This window comes from Mus musculus, chromosome 4 (genome assembly GCF_000001635.26).
Source record: "Mus musculus strain C57BL/6J chromosome 4, GRCm38.p6 C57BL/6J".
Taxonomy (NCBI): Eukaryota; Metazoa; Chordata; class Mammalia; order Rodentia; family Muridae; genus Mus; species Mus musculus.
The window spans coordinates 106,399,325-106,418,463 of NC_000070.6; the positions used below are offsets into that span (position 1 = coordinate 106,399,325).

The 19,139-nt window shown below is 41.0% G+C and overlaps 1 protein-coding gene across 6 annotated transcripts in view; it reads left to right on the top strand.

Moving 5' to 3' along the window:
• Usp24 (ubiquitin specific peptidase 24) overlaps positions 1–19,139 on the top strand; it is a 130,634-nt gene that overhangs the window by 83,345 nt on the left and 28,150 nt on the right. For 4 of the 6 annotated variants that reach the window (XM_006503177.4, XM_006503176.4, NM_183225.2 and 1 more), the window contains 17 exons: positions 1,647–1,838; positions 2,716–2,833; positions 4,600–4,744; positions 7,067–7,186; positions 7,689–7,814; positions 8,613–8,711; positions 9,488–9,570; positions 9,960–10,101; positions 10,287–10,406; positions 10,808–11,028; positions 11,460–11,584; positions 11,976–12,117; positions 12,768–12,918; positions 14,255–14,350; positions 15,051–15,154; positions 16,644–16,757; positions 18,868–18,964. In XM_006503177.4, the coding sequence (XP_006503240.1) occupies positions 1,647–1,838; positions 2,716–2,833; positions 4,600–4,744; positions 7,067–7,186; positions 7,689–7,814; positions 8,613–8,711; positions 9,488–9,570; positions 9,960–10,101; positions 10,287–10,406; positions 10,808–11,028; positions 11,460–11,584; positions 11,976–12,117; positions 12,768–12,918; positions 14,255–14,350; positions 15,051–15,154; positions 16,644–16,757; positions 18,868–18,964 (2,195 nt within the window). Of the gene's footprint in view, positions 1–1,646; positions 1,839–2,715; positions 2,865–4,599; positions 4,745–7,066; positions 7,187–7,688; positions 7,815–8,612; positions 8,712–9,487; positions 9,571–9,959; positions 10,102–10,286; positions 10,407–10,807; positions 11,029–11,459; positions 11,585–11,975; positions 12,118–12,767; positions 12,919–14,254; positions 14,351–15,050; positions 15,155–16,643; positions 16,758–18,867; positions 18,965–19,139 lie in introns of those variants that run through there. The other 2 variants (XR_003954974.1, XM_006503180.4) reach the window with 2 other exon arrangements.

Below are 19,139 nucleotides of genomic sequence, written 5' to 3' on the forward strand. Positions count from 1 at the left end.
CTCAGAAATCCGCCTGCCTCTGCCTCCCGAGTGCTGGGATTAAAGGTGTACGCCACCACGCCCAGCTGAGTACGGTCACTTTTGACATTGAGTTTTGTTTTCTTGAAATGGCATATAAATCCATGTGCCATTGAGCCTGTGGGGTCTGTTCCATACCCAGCCAGCTACAAGGAAGGCTTGTTAACTTTAGAATTCGCAGTCTCATTAGTAATTGAACTAAGAAAGAATTAACATGAAGGATCTGATTCTCTAGCATAATTTATTCTACCACATTTTATTTTTTATTATTTATTTTTACTGTACTTATGTGAATGTGTATGTTCTGTATGAATGTATGCACGTGTGTCTGGATGTCTACAGAAGCCAGAAGAAGGGGTTAGATACCCTCAAAATGGAGTTACTGCCTGTTAAGCCCCCTGACATGAGCACAAGGAACTGAACTCAGGTCCTCTGGAAGAGCAGCCAGTGGGTGCCACTGAGCACCTCTCTAGCCCCTATTCTGACATATGGGGTTATTTAATGGCAGCTGGAATCTGTTGGGACATGTTGATAGTGACAGAGATCAGGCAGTGAGTGAAATAGCAGTGATAGAAGTTGCCTTTTAGAATGTGAAGATTTTACTCATCTTTACTTTCAAATATTGCAAATAAATGATAAATAATACAAATTTCCCATGTAAATTTTAGTTGTTCAGGCCAAGTTCCCTACTCTTTACCCTCAAATTCACTTCAGATTACAGGAAATCAACAGAATCAACAGAAATATTAATTGAAGTAGAACATCAAAGCCAGGTGAAAATATGCATTCACTGTGAATGTACGAGTTGGATAGCCCCGTGGGGGATTCATAGAGACGGTGCCTGGAGGCCGGAGGTCTAAAGTGACAGCATGGGGCTGGTCTCTGTGCTCTAGAGAAGGGACAGCAGCTCTTTAAAAGAAGCAGCCTTTTCCCAGCACCTCATTCTACAAGCACTTTCTTCATGCCGACACCTGCTGACTGATGTACCTAAGCAGCAGCAGCTCTGCAGGCAGGTGCCTTCCTGGCTTTCAGATCAGACTCCTCCTCTAAGCAGTGCAGTGAGTTGCTTGAAGATTGGAGTAAATAACAGACTGTATGTCTTGACTCAAGTATAAGGTAGAAAGAATGAGACCACGTCCATCTAACTGCCTACGCTAACAGATACTTGGAGCCATGCTTCCAGTGTAGAATTTGACTGTCAGTCCTTGTTGAGTAGGGTAAGAGAAATTATTCTCTGGTGTTTGGAGACGGGAGCTTATGATGCCTGATCGTTCTCTTTATAGATCTGCCTCTTTGGTTTAAGAAGCACTGTGGAAGCCTCAGTTCTTCTCGTTACTCTCCATCCCTCCCTTCCCCTGGGAAGTTTTGAACACCAAACCAGATGCTTTTTAGAGCAATGATCATCATCTCCATTAGTGTGGTGGCCCCCACAGAGGAGGCAGTCAGGTGTTTAGTTGATGGCAGGAGATGGCCTTAACTGAATCTGCAGCCAGAAGGTTATTAATGACAAGTTTGGTGAGATCTGTGAAGTGAAAGATTAGGACTTTAGACTTTAGGGCTTTGATTCCATGAACAGAAATCTTTCTTTGTAATAGATTTCTACCTCCTCACCTTAACCCCCTTCTCAGCTTCTGAAATGGACCAGTTAAGAATCAGCCCCGCTACCATGCTTGAAGATGAGATTACATGGCTGGATAACTTTGAACCTAATCGAACAGCAGACTGTGAGACTAGCGAAGCTGACAACATCCTATTGGCAGGACATTTGCGGCTCATTAAGACCCTGCTATCACTCTGTGGGGCAGAAAAGGAAATGCTTGGTAATTATTGCTTCATTTTATTGTATGAGAAAGACTACCTCAGTTCTTAGTTACTACCAGAGCATTGCATATAATTGTGACAATATGATAATTGCTAAATGTTCCATGAAAATTTGACCTTTTAGGAGTAGAAAATTGTCTGCAATTTTAATGATTAGTAAAACACAGGGGGTCTCTTACCTGTGTCCTTAAATCACATGGAGAATTTTATATTATTAAAATAGCATATAATTTACTATCTTTGTTTGTCTCTTTTGCTGTTTGCTATATTTTATAATACCTCTTCCTCCTTAAGAATGGTTCTCATCTGGAAAGTAGTCCCCCAGCCATTACCTCCCTGGTGCTGGGGAAATGTAAGATCCCCTGGAGTACACTTACAACTTGTATATACATATCCACATGCTATAAATCATATTTAGAAAATAAACCAAATTGTAACTATCACAGTTGTAGTATCAACTATACCAACACTGTAGAATTTTCATGGCTGTTGAGGATACTTAGAAAGAGCGATTCTTAACCAGGAAGGAAGGAGTATCATTTTACCTGACAAAGATAGGTTTAAAAGCTTCTTTAGCCCTTGTGTGGAGGACTTGCTGATGCAAGGGCTTCCGAGGTGAAAGCTTGACTCCTTTCACTGTCACAGACTCCAAGAGAAGGCACGCCTTACCTCACCACTCCTGACCTTGTTTCCTGATCTCAGCATGCCACAGATCTGTGCAACATCCTGAGCTCTCAGAAAGTACAATTTAAGTTAAACCAGACACATTGCAGTTGGGTGGCCCGGGTGCCTGTGCTGCTCTGATAGGAAAGTGCAATAGAATCTTCCAATTAAAATCTGTGTTCCTCTTCACCATGATCTTCTGCTCTGTTCCAGGTTCATCACTGATTAAGCCATTGTTAGATGACTTCCTTTTCCGAGCTTCTAGAATTATTGTAAATAGTCATTCTCCAGCCAGCAGTGCCGCCATCAGTCAGCAGGACTTTCATCCAAAGTATGGAAAACGCACGTTGTGTTCAGTTTTGGTAAAATCTCTTAATTCACAACTGTAGTCCAAAAAGATTTTCTTAACTTGGAATTTGTCTTCCGTCCTGTGAGTTTGTCCTGTTTCCTGCCACTTAAGCCAGTGCATGCAAATGAGCTCTGTTTACAGTGTGCCTGGCACGTAGTGAACAGAGAAAGTGCCGAGGTACAGTTCTCATCGTCAAGCTGGGGAAGGAAGCCACTGTGCCGATCTGGTCAGTAAGTTCCAAGGGAAGCAAAGCTAAAGTCCCAACTCCTATCCGGAATCAGGCACCACCTTTGCGTTATCTCCAGTGTAAGCAGACTCCAAGCATAGGCTGCAGGGCTTTTTAGGAGAACGGTCTAGAACCTAGTCATTCTCTGGGTCATACTATGTTCTCATGTCTGCAGCTGCTAGGAATTCGTTAAAGCTGCAATTTGGAAGCAAGGTTTTATATTAGTCTTTGGAGATAAGTGAAATATCTACAAGTCAAGTGATGTTGAGATTGTTGTCCTAGAAAAGGCAGCAGTGAGCTGCCATTTACCCTGCTTGGAATTGAACTTTATTGTCTAAAGAACAGAGTTACAATTTCAGAGATGACTGATAGAGGCAAGGCATAGTAAAAAGGACTGCACGGAGTCCCATGAGGCGTCATGTGTAAATTCTTTTCGAGTTAGAGAAGTCCCTTACTAGCAGAATGTAGTGGAAGGCAGGGAGAGGACATTTTTAGAGCTCTTGATCCGTCCTTAGGGCTGTGGCTTTCATCTCATTCCTGTCTGGTCTTGTCTTGAAGCACTAGGTCTCTGGGATTCTAATTAAAGCACCAGAAATATATTAGTATTTTTGACTTTCCAGTAAAATAAAACAATATATCTCTAGCAGTTTTAATGAAAAAAATTCATTGGTGACTCCTCCCCCTTATTTTTATTTTAATAATAAACTCATGTATACGTCCTGGATGGAAAAGCAGGCATGTTTCATCATCCCCTGTGTACTAACTGCTCGTCCATCACTGACCTTTTCCAACAAAACTGTGAAGCACAAGAGATTTAAAATACATGACATCTTTCTGAAAGTAAATATATTCTTTGTCACAATAACAAAAGAACTGCTTTCACTTCTGTGTATAGTGCCTCCCTGTTCATTTCTTGTCCAGCCTGTTCAATCCATACATCCAGACAAGAATTAAAGGACAGTGCCACCTCTGTGGCACTTGTCCTCGGTGGCGGCAGGTGCAGTGCTAATCAAGAGCTACCCACCCCCTGCACTTTTATACCTGTTCACGCAGAGGTTGGAGAGGTTGGATGTCCTCTTCTGTGTGTATCCATTCCATCTGTGAGCACTTTGGTAGTGCCAGGTTAGTCAAGAGTTCAGAATTGCTGCCTGGATTGAAAGGCAGGCAGTAAAGGCAATCTGCTTCCCCCTGTGTCCGTTTCATAAACTGATTTGACAGACTATCTGTTTGTGTTTCCATTTAGAAAGCTAGTAGTGTCATTGGAGGATTATTTGTTGACCGTCGGCATATTTGAGATGTTTGTAGGAATCAACCTTTATTTTTACAGCTTCCTTTTTCTTATTTGAATGGATTTTACTGATTATTATCAGGCTAAGATAATAGTTCTGAAACCTCTTCCTGCCCCTGTATATATAGGTTTCTGGCATAGGCCTAACTTACCTGTGTTTAAGAGATTGTAGTGTTTATATTTTGTTTTCTATTGTTGATTTTTGAAGATGTCTTGTGCTGTTGTTGTTCTTAGGTGTAGTACAGTAAATAGCCGGTTGGCAGCCTATGAAGTTCTTGTGATGTTAGCTGACAGCTCACCTTCAAATCTTCAGATTATTACAAAAGAACTACTTTCAATGCATCATCAGCCTGACCCTGCTCTCACCAAGGAGTTTGATGTAAGTTTTTAGACCTACTAATATTCTTTCTTGGGTGAGTTTGTGTATGTGGGTCTAGAGGCTGGAGATCCTGGTGTCCTCTTCTGTCGCGCTCCACTTTGTTTGGCTGATGCAAAGCATCACTTGACCCTAGAGCTTATTAGACTAGGTAGCCAGCTTGCTCTGGGGACCTGAACTGCAGACTTCACAGTTGTCTAGAAGACACTTTAAGTCATCACTCCAGCCCTCGTTTACCTGCTTTAGAATGGTCTCCTAAATAGATAACTTATATAACCTTTTGTGGGTATGTCCGTGACGAGGAGCAGGATGGAGGCCAGGAGGAATTGCAGGAGTTAGGTCCTCTCATCTTCCACCACCATGTGGGACCTGGGAATTAGAATCAGGCACTCAGACTTTGCAGTGCCTTTGCCTGCAGTGGTGTTTCTCTAGCCCCACAGTACAGGAGTTTGAGATTCAAGTTGCATTGTCCTAACCATAACCAAGTCAATATTTTTTGGTATGGCATGTTTACATATTGCAATCAACTAAATTTTTTATTATACTTAACCACTGTATTATTATGAAATATCCTTTCAGTTAGAAATGAGCCATTTTCAAACTGACTAATAGTTACTCTCAATAAAAAGTGACATTCCAACCATTTTTGTTATTAGCTTTTTTTAAATTCTTTTTTCCTTTTGAGTAAGTTTATGCTGGCAGAATGCTAGGCACTGAGTTACAAGACCAGATAAATTCAGTGAGATTCATAGAGTTTATCATATATGAAGAAAAATTCTACATGAATGTGCTGCCCCTGGGGGCTCAGTGGTTAAGAGCACTGACTGCTCTTCCAAAGGTCCTGAGTTCAAATTCCAGCAGCCACATGGTGGCTCACAACCATCTGTAATAAGATCTGACACCCTCTTCTGGTGCGTCTGAAGTCAGCTACAGTGTACTAATAAATAAATTTTTGGGCCGGAGCAAGCAGGGACTTGCTCCAGGGAGTGGGGTTGACCGGAGCAAGCAGAGGTCCTAAAAATTCAATTCCCAGCAACCACATGAAGGCTCACACCATCTGTACATCTACAGTGTACTCACATGCATAAAATGAAAAAATAAATCTTTAAAAAAAAAATATTTCCCCAACTGTCGGGCAGGCCAGAGCACGGACAGTGGAAGAGAGAGCCAGCAGCATTGTCTCAGCTCTGTGTAAGCTGGAGGTGTGTTCTAAGTGCTATACTTAGCATTTAAAAAATACTTAGTTCAAGGCCAACCTGGTCTAAAGGGTGAGTACCAGGGCAGCCAGGGATACAGAGAAAGAACCCCTGCCTCAAAAAATCAAACGAAAAAAAAAATTTCATAACCTTAAAAAAAAATTCTGTGCTTTTTACTACAAATAAATGTCGGTACTTGTTAGCTCCTAGAAAACAGTCTGTGTCAGTTATTACTGATGTTAATGAAAAACATGGAAGATGCATCCTGCATGTTTTTGTCGGCTGTTTGCTTATTACGTGGATGCACACATGTAACATGTGTGGTTACAGTAAGAGAGCCAAGCTCCTGGTGAAATCACATTTCCACATAGAAGTATACTGCCCTTCTACCTACAGAGGTGTGTGTTGAACACTACCCAAGATGTCTTATCTAGATTAGTCCTACACAGAAAAGCAATATGTTAGGCTCTGCATTGTTTGATAGCATTTGTAAATAAAACAATGGGGTATTTTCTTGTCATTTTAAAGGAAAAGTTTAATAGAATATTACCTTGTATTAAAAAGAATAATGTATAAAAACATGTTTTTTTTTTAAAGGTACTGTATAAAACTATTACCTTGCTTGAATGGTTGTGCTACAGAATTCCTCAGGATAGATTTCAGAATATTCAGAAAATTACATCGCTGTGTAGTAGGCATCTAGTGTATCTGCTAATGCTCTAAAGCCTACACAACCACATTGTAAGCTCTTGGGAGATGAAGGACCAGGAACATTTCTGATCTCTCTTAATCCCTGGCACAGTGCCTGGCACATGATAGGTCATTAATAAGCACTTGTTGAATGATAAGTGAATGACTGCAGGTTGATCTTGATTGAACTAATACCTGCTTTGTGTGACATATTTTATGAACAGACAGGAGACATTAAGATGATTGCATTTCGTCATCGTACCAGCTCCTAACACAGGTACTTGAGGAACATAGATTCTGTTGGTGTTCAAACCAAGCTGGATGGATAAATCGGAGTCCACTGCTTTTTCTTCTGAGTCATCTCAAATGGCTGTTGTGGAAGTGTGCTATGGTAGAATACTCATTGTCCTCCCCACTGTTTCTGTTCCTTTTTTCCCAGTACCTGCCCCCGGTGGATAGCAGGTCCAGCTCAGGGTTTGTGGGGCTGAGGAACGGTGGCGCTACTTGTTACATGAATGCGGTCTTCCAGCAGCTGTATATGCAGCCCGGGCTTCCGGAGGTGAGCGCTTCCTCCTCTCCTGTTTGGCATGCTTAATTATTATTGCCTCTGCTTGTAGCTATAGTTAAAAATTCTTTATTAGCTTCTGAAATCTGCAAAGATGTTATAGTCACACATGTCTGTAAATCTATTCTTTTAATCAGTAATTTGACCAAATGTAATTTTTATACATACAAAATTAATTCTCAAGCTATTTTATGAAGTTGTACTTAATATTTTAGACTATCTGGCTCTATTTTCAGCACATCTTATTAACACAGTCACAACTTGTGGAGTAGCAGGCAGTATTCTGAGACTATTCCATAAGTATTATGTCATGTGTCTAGAGATCTTCATCGTATCAGCTTCATACTTTATCCTTAACCAGACCCCCTAGGAGATGACAAACCTGGACATTATACAAGGCTGTCTCCACATCAGACACTCCTTAGCATAACAGCAGAGTGGGCATGCATGTTTGCGTTAATGTGAAACAGTTACAAGTTTCTCATTTTCTTCATAGTCACTGCTTTCAGTGGATGATGACACAGACAATCCAGATGACAGTGTGTTTTACCAAGTGCAGTCTCTCTTTGGGCATTTGATGGAGAGCAAGCTGCAGTATTATGTGCCTGAGAATTTCTGGAAGGTATTTACAGTAACTATGTTTTATGTTAGATAATATTTAAGAGTTTGGCTCCACTTTGGTTTTCTCTCATCACTAACAGCTTGTCAGAGATTTGAATGTTCAACAAATTGGTTCTTTTGAAAGGATTAGAATGTCAAGAACATCATTTGTAATTCCTACATCATTTGTAATCCACTTATCTGTTTTGACTGTTTCTTATGATTCTTATTTTAGCTCTTTAAAATATTCTTTAAAGGAACGAAAGAGGTAGCTCAGCAGTTGTACTGCTTTTGCAGAAACACAGGTTTGGTTCCCAGCACCCACACCAGGCAGTTCACAACCCCTACATCTCCAGCTCCAGGAGGGTCTGACACCTCTGGCTCTGTATTATGTGCACACACCTGCACAGCGACAGCGACAGAGATACATAAGTTAAAATCGTAGTGGAAATGAATCTTAAAGCAGTGATTCCAATAATCTCTCTGAACCCGTGCCACCAGTATCATTAGTGCCTCTAAAGAAAGGGCATTGCTGCGTTTTGTCACACAGCAGAGGTCATTTTTGAAAGACACTGTTGTGTAGTCTGAGGACTTACCCCGAACCCACGTTTGATTTCAAGGTTTGATTTCAAACTTGCTATGTTAGGAAGGACCAAGAAAATGCATAGATGGCTGAGTACAAGCCTGTCTCACTCCAATAGAAACATCCAGACCCTAAGAGTGAGCTTGTTGTTTCAGAAACACTGTGTGGTCCATGTGTTCAGAGCATGCTGCTTTCTTTCCTTTTAAACACCTGTTGAATTGAATTCTTGCTATGTAGATCTTCAAGATGTGGAACAAGGAGCTCTATGTGAGGGAGCAGCAGGATGCATATGAGTTCTTCACTAGCCTCATTGATCAGATGGATGAGTATCTCAAGGTAATGAAGGTCTCCGTTGCCCTCTGGCTCCTGCAGCTATGAGAACAGTGTAGGTTCACAGTGACTGAGACTCACAAGTTTATTCTTTCAGCATTTAAAATGAATATCTCCACATTATTGCAGTTAATATTTGTTATTCACCTATGCTGAGAAGATAACATAGTTCCTAATCTGTATTTCATAATAAATGGCGATTTGTGCATGAGGTTTTGTTTGTTTGTTTTGCACTATCCCTAGAGGTAGTCTGGTTGCAGAGTGCTTAGTGAACTGATGGCCCTGGAGGCCGTCTGGGAACGGAGAGACTCTCTGGCAAAGGGCCCAAAGGACTAGACTACTATTTGTTTTGATGCTTAGACGCTAAGATTTCTGCCTTTCTCAGTAAACAACAGACTTGCCCAGAGTTGCCACTATCCATCATATCAATAAGCACAATCGTTAGGCTTCATCTGGTCAGAATAGCTTACAGACCTGTAGTGCCTGTCTTTGAACAAAGCTTCTACCTTGCAACTTGTAGTCCAGAAAGAAGATCCAGAATCCTAGTGCATGGCGTGGAGTGATCAGCTCTCGCGGCCGGCCTTCGCTGGCCTTTCTCTTCTAACTGCCTGCATTGCTGATACTGGGGCAAGGACTGGTTACTACCTTCCATCTGGCCGAAACTACTAATATTACTCTTTAGAGTTTGGTGACTAAATTGAAAGTTTTTAATAAGATTTTACATGAACCAGCTAGTACATTCTAGGGCTTTTGGTTAAAACCTTAAATTTGTATTCCAACAGAAAATGGGACGAGAACAAATTTTTAAGAATACTTTCCAAGGCATCTATTCTGATCAGAAGATCTGCAAAGATTGTCCTCACAGGTTAGTGAACATGTCACCACTGCATTAAACAGTGACTATTAGGGATAGGGGTGTAGTTCAGTGGAACAGCATGTCTGGTATGTACAAGACCCTGGTTTTGATACCAGCACCGTGGGGCACGGGGGGGGGGGGGGGGGGGGGCAGAAATAAAAAGTTATAATGTTTGTTGACTGACTTGTAGATTTACTTCTTAGTGAATCTATAAATGTTCAGTGAATTTTATTTCTTCAGTTTCTATAATTACTTTGTAGTCTTAAAGTACTTGTTGAAATTGATGGTTTTGTCAGTGTGCTCTTCTGCTGAGGTTTGTCTGCTTCTGGCTGTTGCAGAGTGTGTTGAAGTTCAGATCTCAGGTTCTCCATTCATGGTTTTCTGTCTTTCCCAATCAGATATGAGCGTGAGGAAGCTTTCATGGCTCTCAATCTAGGAGTTACGTCTTGCCAAAGCTTGGAAATTTCTTTGGACCAGTTTGTTAGAGGTGAAGTTCTAGAAGGAAGTAATGCATACTACTGTGAAAAGTGTAAAGAGAAGGTATCGCACTTGCCCTTTCCAAGAAACAGTGTTAGTGTGTTGTGTGCGCCGTAGGAGGCCGCTGCCGACCTGCTCGCTGCTCCCAGTGCATTGTGCTGCTCCTTGTTTTACATGGGCACCACAAGTTTTTACATCACTATTTCAATTTCCTCGGGGGAGTTACTTTGGCTTTTGCTTTTCCTTAGAGAATAACAGTGAAGAGAACGTGCATTAAGTCTTTACCTAGTGTGTTGGTAATCCACCTGATGAGATTCGGCTTTGACTGGGAGAGCGGACGGTCCATTAAATACGATGAGCAAATACGGGTAACTTCTTCCCTTTCTGAACGGTCTCTCAACCGTGACCCTCCCGTCCTTCTTGCTTCTGTTTCTACGCCCTCTGTCCTCTTGAAACCAGCATGAGCGGTGTGCGGCCCTCGTTTGAGAAGCTGCTGCTAGTACGACAGGGGGACCTACAAATGTTCCCTTTATTTCTGGAGGGCACCCTACCCATGGTTATGAAATGCAGTGCCTTCTCTGTGACATAGACAGACAGACAGACAGACAGACAGACAGACAGACAGACAGACAGACAGAGATGCTGGGTATAGATGGGAGTGGGAGTCAGCCCTTCTCTGGGAAAGCATGACTCACTCAGTCTGACTTTACAAGGTTCTGCCCAGTACATTCCCATTTAACATTGGTGTGTGCTTTTTACTTTTACATAGTTTCCTTGGATGCTAAATATGGAGCCTTACACAGTTGCAGGAATGGCTCGCCAGGATTCATCTTCTGAAGTTGGTGAAAATGGGAGGAATATGGATCAAGGAGGTGGAGGATCCCCACGGAAAAAAGTTGCCCTCACAGAAAACTATGAGCTTGTTGGTGTCATTGTGCACAGTGGGCAGGCCCATGCAGGCCATTACTATTCCTTCATTAAGGACAGGCGGTAAGGGTTACCTATAGAAGCCCTCGTGTGCTCTCTGCCTTCCCTGTGAAGTCTGCCATCCATGCTCACCACTGGAGAAATTTCGGTGGTGGGGGATGGGGTAGTGGATAAGACAAGATTTTATAGCTTACATTGGCCTCAGATTCTCAGTACTTCTGCTTCTGCCTCCCTAGTGCTGGGATTATAGGCATGCATCATAATGCCCAGCTATAAAGAAATCCATATTGTACTTTGTTCTGCATCTTGAATTGATAATTTTTTACTCCTTTGATTAGAAAAGTTGTTTTAGAAACTGAAACCACTACACCTCTATTTTCTGGGATGCTCTTGATTAACCTGCTTTATCTGTGCATAATCTATAGAGACAAATGCAAGAGGTGAACATAATTGTTTTTAAATCTTTAAATGTTTATCTGATCTCTGGGTCCTAGGGGGTGTGGAAAAGGAAAGTGGTATAAATTTAATGACACCGTTATTGAAGAATTTGACCTAAATGATGAGACCCTGGAGTATGAATGCTTTGGAGGAGAATATAGACCAAAAGTTTATGATCAAAGTAAGTATTTATAAGTAGATATAGTCTATTCATTTTATTTTTTATTATTTAGGGTTTTTTCAGATTAGAAGCTATAATTCTTTATATAAAAATACAATAGATTTTGTTCTTATTTTCCTAATGCAGAGATATGATTACTTACAGAAGACAGTTCTAGCAGCTGTGCTTTCAAAACCTCATTATGTAGTGTGTTCCCTTCATCCTCTCACCCCAAGGGGATGCACCTTAACGTGTATTCTCAGCAACACTAAAAAGGCCTTACACTTCTTACACTTTGCACTTTGCAAATTTAGTAAATAAATTGTTGAGTCTGGAGGCCCTTTATTATAAATAATCACTCTGAAAAACATCTTATTTACCAAACCTTCTCTCTTAACATCTTATAAAATAGCAAACCCATACACTGACGTCCGTCGAAGATACTGGAATGCCTACATGCTCTTCTATCAAAGGGTGTCCGATCAGAACTCACCCGTGCTGCCAAAGAAAAGCCGAGTGAGCGTCGTAAGGCAGGAGGCTGAGGATCTCTCTCTGTAAGTCTCTGCCATGTGATTCAGTGGGTGATGGCATCTTCAAGATACAATGCTTTTTTTTTAAGGTTTATTTATTTATTTTATGTATATGAGCACACTTTCAATGTCTTCAGACACACCAGAAGAGGGCATCAGATCCCATTATAGATGGTTGCGAGCTACCGTGTAGTTGCTGAAAATTGAACTCAGGACCTCTGGAAGAGCAGTCAGTACTCTTAACTGCTGAGCCATTTCTCCAGCCCCATAATATAATGCTTAATGTTTAAAAATATTTAAGCATACAAGAAATCCTAAAATGAAAATAAGTTGTTTGTTTATTGCTCCCCAGACTTTATTGCCCTGACAAGAAATTACTTTGTATTTAGAAACATGTATATAAATTAGTCATGGCAGAGGCAGAATTGAGATTTTTAATTTCAATCCGAATTGAGGTGTGTGTATATATATATATATATTGAATGTACTTTTTGTCCAAAGCATAATGCTATAACCAGAAAGATTTTTTTTATGGTTTTATTCTCAATAAATTTGCCTTTACTATATTGAATCAGAAAAGCATGCAGTTTATGTTTACAGCACTAGGATATAAATCGAGCAAAAACAAACAAAAACCCTTTACGCTTAACAGTTCTTTGACTTTTGTCTCTCAGGTCAGCTCCATCTTCACCTGAGATTTCACCTCAGTCCTCTCCTCGGCCCCACAGGCCTAATAATGACAGGCTGTCTATTCTAACCAAGCTGGTTAAAAAAGGTGAGAAGAAAGGACTGTTTGTGGAGAAAATGCCTGCTCGGATATACCAGGTAAGAAGTACATGAACAGAGAGGGCTCGGCTGCTCTTGCAGACGACCTGGGTTCGGTTCCCAGCACCCACGTGGAGGCTCAAGCTTTACCTATAACTTCACTTCCAGGGATTCAGTGCCCTCTTCTGGCCTCCCAGCACAGGCCCACACATGCTGCATGTGCATAAGTGGAACCAAAATACTGATGCACAAAATGAGAAATAAGTAAATACTTAAAGGGACAGGGAGCAGATAAATTATTCTCTAAGGGAGAAAATCAAGATGAATGTCAGAATCCATGTTTTAAGTTCAGAGCACTCCTGGTGGCTGCCTTCTGTGGTTACTGCTGTCATGGGCCACTTGACCACCCTCACTGTTCTGTATCCTCTGTCAGATACAGAGGCCATAGCCATAGTACCACAAAGGTGAGCCAAGATAGCCAGCACCATCCCTGAGCAGACAGACATGTTGTTGAAATTATTTTATGTGAGAAAACAAATCAAGACTTAGAACCTTGTAGCTACGACTACACCAGCAATGATGGCCAGTGATTATTAAATACCTGCTCTGTGCTACAGATGATAAACATGTTGTAGTGGAGTTTTTGTTGTTGTTTTGTTTTGTTTTGTTGTTGTTTTGTTTTGTTTTGTTTTGTTTTTTTCAGACAGGTTCTCAACTACCTGGCTGCCCTGGAACTCACTGTGTAGATCAGGCTGGCCTCAAACTCACAAAGATCCTCCAACTTCTGCCTCCCAAGTGCTGAGGTTAAAAGCATGCACCACCACACCTGACTAAAGAGGTTTCTATGAATTGATTAAGCTTTCTAAATCCATTGTAGAATAGGAGATACTACTCCTATTTTTCAGATGGAACTAAACAAAGGTTATTAAAACAGAAATGGCCCACCATCTCACAAGGCAAGGGTTTGAATTCAAGACTGTCCACTTGCCCAGTCCAGACCTAACAGCCCAAAGCTAAATAGGCAGAAGCAGAGACTCTAAAGAAAATGTGGAGCCTTCAAAAGAAACAGAACTGAGCTGTCTAAGCCAGGGAGGAATAGGATCGCTGTTCATAAACAAACAAACAAAAACCGAAAACAAACTACCAAAACAAAATTAATCTCTGTTTGTTGAATCCCCAAAAGAGATTAGAGATGGCTTACCTTTCTACAGTGCCTTAGATTTAAAGGAAAGATTTTTCTCCCACATTGTTACAAAACTCAAAGTTTGAAAAAGGTGATTATAAAGTATAATTTGTTTTTTACAAACCTTTATTACCTAAACATTTTGCTAGAAAATAATCTTCTACATATTATTCTACCTGTTTGTTAAAAATAACTACTGATTTTGTTATGTAGATGGTGCGAGATGAAAACCTCAAGTTCATGAAGAACAGAGATGTGTACAGTAGTGACTACTTCAGTTTTGTTTTGTCCTTAGCTTCCTTGAATGCTGTAAGTAGCCAGTTGTACCTAAAGAACTAAAAAAGCAGTGGCCTCATCTCAGGTGTTAGCATTCATTCAGGCTTCCTATAAATGTGTTACCTGCTGGATGACACTGTCATGCAGGCAGCACTGGGCTGTACACTGTGAATGAGTGGCAGACGTTTGCACATACAGAATTTTTAGATTTTTGTGGCAAATTTGAGGGCTATGGAATTAGTGGCTATGGAGTTGGGGGCTCTGGGGCTGAAGGCTATGGGGTTAGGGACTATCAGCCTGAGGGCTGTGGGGCTGGTTTTCATCAGTTGCTTCTGTTCTCTATTGGCTAACTGTAATCATATACTGTCAGACTCAAAATTTCTAGTACTTCCTTGTCTACAGTCCCATTGTTAATAATGCCAAGAGGGTCAAAGACTCTTTTCTAAAAAGATTTCATTTACAAATGAAAAGCTATCTTAACTTTAAATTTTTAAATGAGTGTTTTATATTATTAACTGGGTAGGCATTTCTTTTTTCCTTTGTGTTGTATGTAACCCAGGCTATCTCCAAGTGATCGAGGATGGCTCTGAACTACCTACCTTTCTGCCTTCACTTTCTAAGTGCTAAGATTAGGGTTTTTCCTACTAACTTTATCATTTGTCATTATTACATTCTGTAGAATATATAATTATCTGTAAGGTGTTTATGAAAAATACCCTCTTCCCTCTCACAGACTAAATTAAAGCACCCATATTATCCTTGCATGGCAAAAGTGAGCTTGCAGCTTGCCATTCAATTCCTTTTCCAAACTTACCTACGGACAAAGAAAAAACTCAGGTAAGGGTGGTATGTTTAACTACTCTGTTGTTACAGAAAACACTGGTTAATTCAATGAAAAAATAAATTTATAGATTCTGCTTTTCAAAATATCACAATACTACCTAATACAATCAGCTTACTGAAACATACCCTCAGTCATTAGGAAAGGTTTAGTGAGAATTGATTTTTTGGGGGGGGTGGGGGTGAGACAGGGTTTCTCTGTGTAGCCCTGGCTGTCCTGGAACTCACTTTGTAGACCAGGCTGGCCTCGAACTCAGAAATCCGCCTGCCTCTGCCTCCTGAGTGCTGGGATTAAAGGCGTGTGCCACCACTCCTGGCCCTGAGAATTGATTTTTAAAGAAGAACTTGGTGTACTCTAAGATTAAATTTCATGTCTTTGAGAATTGGGTAAAATCCTGTCTGTCGATATCTTCAGAGGATTTTAAAAAGAAGAAAGAGAAGGCAGCATTCTAGGCAGAAAGAAAGACTCTAGAATAGCAAGCAGGACTTGCTTAAGGCCACCCATGAGTGACTAGTTAGTTGTATTTTTCTAGTACTTGTAAGGGTTCCAGATCAGAACGTCAGGGCTGTGTTCGGTGGCAGTTGATGGAGGAGTTTGAACCAGTATGTTCAGAGTGATAGTAAGAGTTCCAGACATGATGATGTGCATCTCACTCATCGATGGCTTTTATCTCCAGCGCCTGACAAGGTGTCTGGAGCATAAAGGTTCTGGGTTAGTAATAGTTGGTCCGTGACTGTGACTCAAGGTGAGAGAGGGTTGACGGGCCTTGTAAAAAATATACCTAAGGGAAAAAGGGAACTGGCTAGCAAAGTGAATACGCTTTTCATGTCTGAGTTTGGGGAAAGATTTTTCAGCCAGACTCATGAAGAAAAATAATTAGTAATGGCAATCTCACTTTATGTGTAGTAACCAGAAGTTACATGATTTTAAAAAGAGCACATTTCTGTCTTTTAATTCAGTTGGTACTTTGACTTGTGAAATTCACTCATATCTGCATGTTATACTGTCACCATTTTGTCTGCTTTCACTATTGTCGTTGTTAAGGCACTGGGGTCTCAGGAGTGGTGTGAGATGATGAGTAGTATAGTCAGGTCATTTTTTTCTCTGTCCAAATGTTGAACAAGATGTTAATGATTTTAGCAGTATGATATAAAACAGGCTGTTCTGTAGGTGACACATGCTTAGTTATGCCAGACAAAAAGTGATACATCTGGTCTTCATCAGTTGAAGTTGATGCGGAAGATGTAAAAGATGAAAATCAGTCAAAGGTGAAAGCTCTGCACATGTGTCCTGTGTATGTGGGTGAGGGTCACATCATAGATAACCCAAGCATGGAAACTGTCATGTGTGTGAGTAGCCAGTGACTAGTTGAACTGCCCTTTGTTGATCCTGGCCACTGGGATCGCTAGGTAGACAGGTGTGTGCTGTGAGATGCACTCTGCAGTTACGTGCTGGAGCCTGACATTGCACTCTGCTCTTTTAAAGGGTTGACACTGAAGAATGGATTGCTACTATTGAAGCATTACTTTCAAAAAGTTTGGATGCTTGTCAGTGGCTTGTTGAATATTTTATTAGCTCTGAAGGACGAGAATTGGTAAAGTAAGTATCAAGACCTTTGAATTAAACGAGCCTTTTATCTTTCCCTATCATTTAGAAGTAAAGCTTCTTTTTACATTTCAACTTGAAACCATTTGTCAGATTAGAGTCCATTTTAATCTTTTCACTGAAGTAGTAAGGAAATTAGGCCACTCCAAAATCATCTGCCGAACTAGACTCTGGCAAGGGTGGCTGCAGAGAGTGTAAGGTGAGAGCCACCAGGTGCTGTTTAAAATCTAAGAAAAATAATTTTTTATCTAGTTTTTTCTCTAGAACCTTCAGGCTTGTGCTCTCTCTCTCTCTCTCTCTCTCTCTCTCTCTCCCTCCCTCCCTCCCTCCCTCCCTCCCTCCCTCCCTCTCTCTCTCTCTCTGTCTCTCTTCTCTTTCCCTCTCCTCTCCTCTCCTCTCCTCTCCTCTCCTCTCCTCTCCTCTCCTCTCCTCTCCTCTCCTCTCCTCACCTCACCTTTTTTAAAGACAGGGTCTCGTTGGTGTGCAGGTTCGTCTTTCTTCGCCTTGCATTCCTAGCACTGTGCATTACCGTGCCTTTTTGAAAACAACCATGGCTTCTGGGGATTGAACCTTTTTGTAGGGCAGGCACTTAACCGAGCTGTGTCTCCAGCCCATAGAGCCTTAAAGATAGTGTATCATTGCTCTAATTAAAATGTGTCTTCACTAGCACACATCACACACACACAGTCAGAGAGAGCATAGGCAAAGAGACCTTCCCTTCAATGCTTGGGACCAGACTATTTTAGAAATTCATTGAATTGAGGGATATTTGCATTTTTAGAGATGTGTCTCAGGATGGAACACAAATGCAAACATTTAGTCACTTTGTTTTATTATCTATGCATATACATAATCTGGAGATAATTCTATACAATATTGTTCATCTTTTTGTATGCTAAACAGTCTCATGGCATAGAATTTTCCAAGAGTGACATCATATTGTCATCCAAAGATTTTACTGCACTTTGGAGTGAGGGTAGATTGTCAGCCTATACAGATATTTCTCTTAACTAAAACATGAGGATTACAATGGCTTCTTTCATAGCAACACCCCATACTGCTTCTTTCTTTATATAGGTTTTTAATGTAGGATTTCTGGGGTTTGTAATAGTGAATGTTCTCAACTTCACTTAAAGCGTAAACCACTAAGACAAAAGATTTCTACATCCTTTAGGAACTTCTTAAGACACTTAGAGACAGAGTAGAGCTGGGCAGAAGGGTCCTACACAACCCTCGCTCACTGTCCTAGTTCTCCCCAGGAATGGAGTTGGCTTTTCCTTCTGATCTAAAGCCAGTTTCGGACACAGAATTCACTAGCATTTTCAGCATATGTCTCTATCACATAAAGGAGTTTGGCTTTTTCCAGCATAAGCACTTTATCATTTTCAAACCAAACAAAATTAAGAATTCCTTCATATTTTCTTACACCTCACTCAGAGTTCCCCCCAAATACCTTAGAAATGTCATCTTGCACAATGCTTATACAGAGCCAGGTCCTACATAGTCCACACACGAGCTTCTGTGTGTGTCTCTTAGGATGCTAACCTTCAGGACTGGCATCCTCCGCCCTCCCTCCCCACAACATTTGTACAGATCCATGTCCTACAGAGCCCACGCATGGGCTTTGCTGTATGTGTCTCTTATGAATGTTAACTTTCAAAACTTACATCCCCGGGTCTCCCCTTCTTTGTCTTGCTTTTTATTTTGAAGGAGACTTGACTACTTGCCTGCTAGACACCCCCCACTCCCGCCCGCATTCTAGATCTTCTTTCATTCTTTAGTGTTACACTAGGAAATATTCAGTATTTCTCAAGAGTTTATGCATCTGCTTAAGTCCTACTGCAAATGTTATATAGGTGTCTCTTGTCCTTAAAACATTCAAGTTACCCCTTAGAATCTTGGTGACTTTCTCTCTGGTTCCCAAATCTCGTTCACAGCATATGGAGTGACCTGGGAAAGCCCAGTCCATGTGAGCCTGGAAGCTCTCGAGTTGCTTGGACTGATACCTGAGTCACTTCATTCCATGGCTGTTCTAGGTGTGGAGAGCAGGTTAGAGCTATTATATACGTATGTCCTTTTTATATCGTGTTTCTCTTTATTTTAGGGTTTTCTTGTTGGAGTGCAGTGTGAGAGAAGTACGAGTCGCTGTGGCCACCATTCTGGAGAAGACCTTAGACAGTGCCTTGTTTTATCAGGATAAGGTCAGTCTTACTTGTAAACTTGATGTGTCCTGTTTTTATCAGATGTTCTCAATTGTGCATAATAAGATGACCTACAACTGGTGTCTGGACTGGTTATTTGTGCTACATGTCACACACACACACACACACACACATAGACTTTCTGATGCATACCAGGATAGACTGAAAGAATTCA